Here is a 2,599-nt window from a genome sequence, read left to right on the forward strand (position 1 = left end):
AATTCTGCTCTTAATCTTTGTTTAAGCACTATAAACTGGAAACAATCTGATAATTTTTTAACGAATTTTCGTCATCTCTCGTTGATTTGGAGTCAAATTGATTTCGGCACTTTGTCACATTGGTCTAAACAAAAAATTGAACTAAGATGATACAGGACCGAAGACAGTTTGGGATCAAATTAAATTTGACAGTGGATGACAGCGATTCGCCACAATAAACAAATATCTTATCCTGTCGGAGACAGCAAACAAAAAGAAAAAACTTCGCTATGACTAAGATAAGGACCATAATCTCGCATTTTTAGTAATATATTTAATATTTAAGTAATCTCCCTTGGATTTTCTAGCAAACGAGCTTAATGTATTTATGCCAAATAATAAGTTAATATGAAGTTGTTATAATACTTGCGAAACAAACAACTTTGAACAATCTCTTTCGTGGTAACTTTATACAAAAAAGGCCTTTTAAATAAAATGATAAAACGCAACTAAAATGAAGCCTAAAGTATGGGTGCATTCGAAAACGTCCAAAATACTAAGTATTCGTTTTTTTTTTCTTTTTAAGCCTCGGCAGATTGTAATGCCAAATGTGCGCAACCACGATTAATCATAATTTTCAACTAGGTTTAGAAATAAAATAGACTGATTCTTTGTTTTTTGACGTTTTCGAATGCGCCCTCAATTCTTCAATTTTAAAACTTTGCATTGCATTAATACTACTAACGTTAGTCAACGTTACTATGTGATTAATTTCATCATGTTAAGTAATTATATAGTTACAGTCCATATGGAGCCCCCTAATTTCGTGCAAATTTCAAATACATATATATACGTAGCTACTTAAGCATGCATAGTTAGGTTAGTTAGAAGAATATTGTTATTGCAATGGTTACATACTATGTCTACTGCCGTTTGCAAAACCTTTACAGGTTTATGTATGTGGATCAGTAACTTTGACGTACACGAGAGTTGGGCCGATTATGTCGTCGCTTATGCAAATACAGACCTGCCGCTTGCGCAAACGCCGAACCACATATTTTACAAACATAACGTTTGATAGCGTCATGTATTTGTTTGTGATTTTGTAGATTTTTAAGCGATTTAAATGATTTGCCGCAAATTTCGCATTTAAACTCTTCATCGCTGTAGTGCTGCCGGGCATGTTCCATCATAGAGTGACGCGCAGTAAATAAACGCCCACAATGTGGGTAATCACAACGGTATGAACGATCGCTTGCGTTTGTGTGTTGTGCACGATGAGAATTGAGATAAACCATATTCGCAAATGATTTCCCACAGATGTCACATGAATAGCATCCATCATAGTCGTTATTTTCCATTTTCATCAGAGAATTACCGTCTTCACTACCCAAAGGCGGAATGTTAGCCAATGAAGGCAGTAATAATTCATCATTATGCCTTCGCATATGTTCATCGTACACTTCTTTGGTACGAAAACTGGCCGTGCATAAATCACACCAATATTTGACTTCTTTATGTGTCGGTGCATGTATTTGTTTGTGTTGATTTAGCTGATCGACATCTGAAAAGCTAACAGGACAAACGTTACATGCATAACTACCTTCAGGCTGATGAGTGCTAAGGTGAACTTCTAATTCTCGTGGCGATTGCACTATTACTGGACAAAAATCACATTTGAATGGCGCGATATCAGCATCCATAAAAAGCATTTGATCATAGTAGGTGTAGCTGGGTACAAATACTTTATTATTTTGCTCGCAGAGCAGACGTTCCTGTTTTTGCTTGGAGTAGTCGAAACGTAATTGCGAAATACGCTTTGATATTTGTATGGTGGATACGTCAATCATCTTTTGCAATTCAGTTGCCATTTGCTGCAACGCCTCTCCGCGCTTTTCCTTACTGCGATAATCGATGTTGTATTTGTTATAAAAGCATGGATACTGCTCAACCATTGATAACAGTTTAGTAGTAGAAACATCATTCCACAATGCAGAGTAGCGACGTCTGTATACAGTCTCCTGAAACAATAATTAAAAGTGATGGGAATAGTTTTCCTCATACATACATGCATCACAGCTGTAAAGAATTGCAATCAATTTGGATGGCAATCGAAAAATTTACTTTACATTTTATATTTCTTGTAAATGATAGTAAATTGTAATTTTTACCGTCATTGATATAGAAGATACAGAAGAGTAAAATCAAATGTGCCTGTCATTTGATATGTTCATTGGACAATTTAAATGTTGTTGTTGTTGTAGCAGCATACAAGCTCCCCAAAGAGTTTTTGGGGAGTGTTGCTGGAGTGACAGTCCTTGGCCAAATATAAATCTGGGTCGTTCCGGTTACGTAGACCCGACTGTTGTAATGCATTAATGGTATTTAAAGCAATAATGTTAATGTAAAATGTTAATGCATTAATTTATGAAATTTAATGCAAATGAATATTTCATTGCATTAATTCTGAAAAATGTAATGCTAATGAAATTTTTTTTCCATTAAATTATCCAAGCTAATGTTAATGAAAAATTTTTAATGCACTAAAATGTTTAATACCTTTGCTCGTTTTCATTATTAAAAACCATTAAATTTTTTTCTAGTGAAATATAAATAACCT

The 2,599-nt window shown here is 34.4% G+C and overlaps 1 protein-coding gene across 1 annotated transcript; it reads right to left on the minus strand.

Annotated features, from left to right (window-relative positions):
* On the minus strand, positions 1–2,002 carry LOC118752239 (zinc finger protein 721-like; the record flags this gene model as incomplete). The annotated part of the gene is given in 1 exon segment (XM_036487093.1): positions 1–2,002. A coding segment is annotated over 1 exon segment (1,058 nt), but the record flags the coding sequence as incomplete, so codon positions are not given.
* Positions 2,003–2,599: the final 597 nt, after the last annotated feature.

The sequence above is a fragment of the Rhagoletis pomonella genome, unplaced genomic scaffold, assembly GCF_013731165.1.
Source record: "Rhagoletis pomonella isolate Grant_MI unplaced genomic scaffold, Rhpom_1.0 Rhpom_scaffold_01336, whole genome shotgun sequence".
NCBI classification, from domain to species: domain Eukaryota; kingdom Metazoa; phylum Arthropoda; class Insecta; order Diptera; family Tephritidae; genus Rhagoletis; species Rhagoletis pomonella.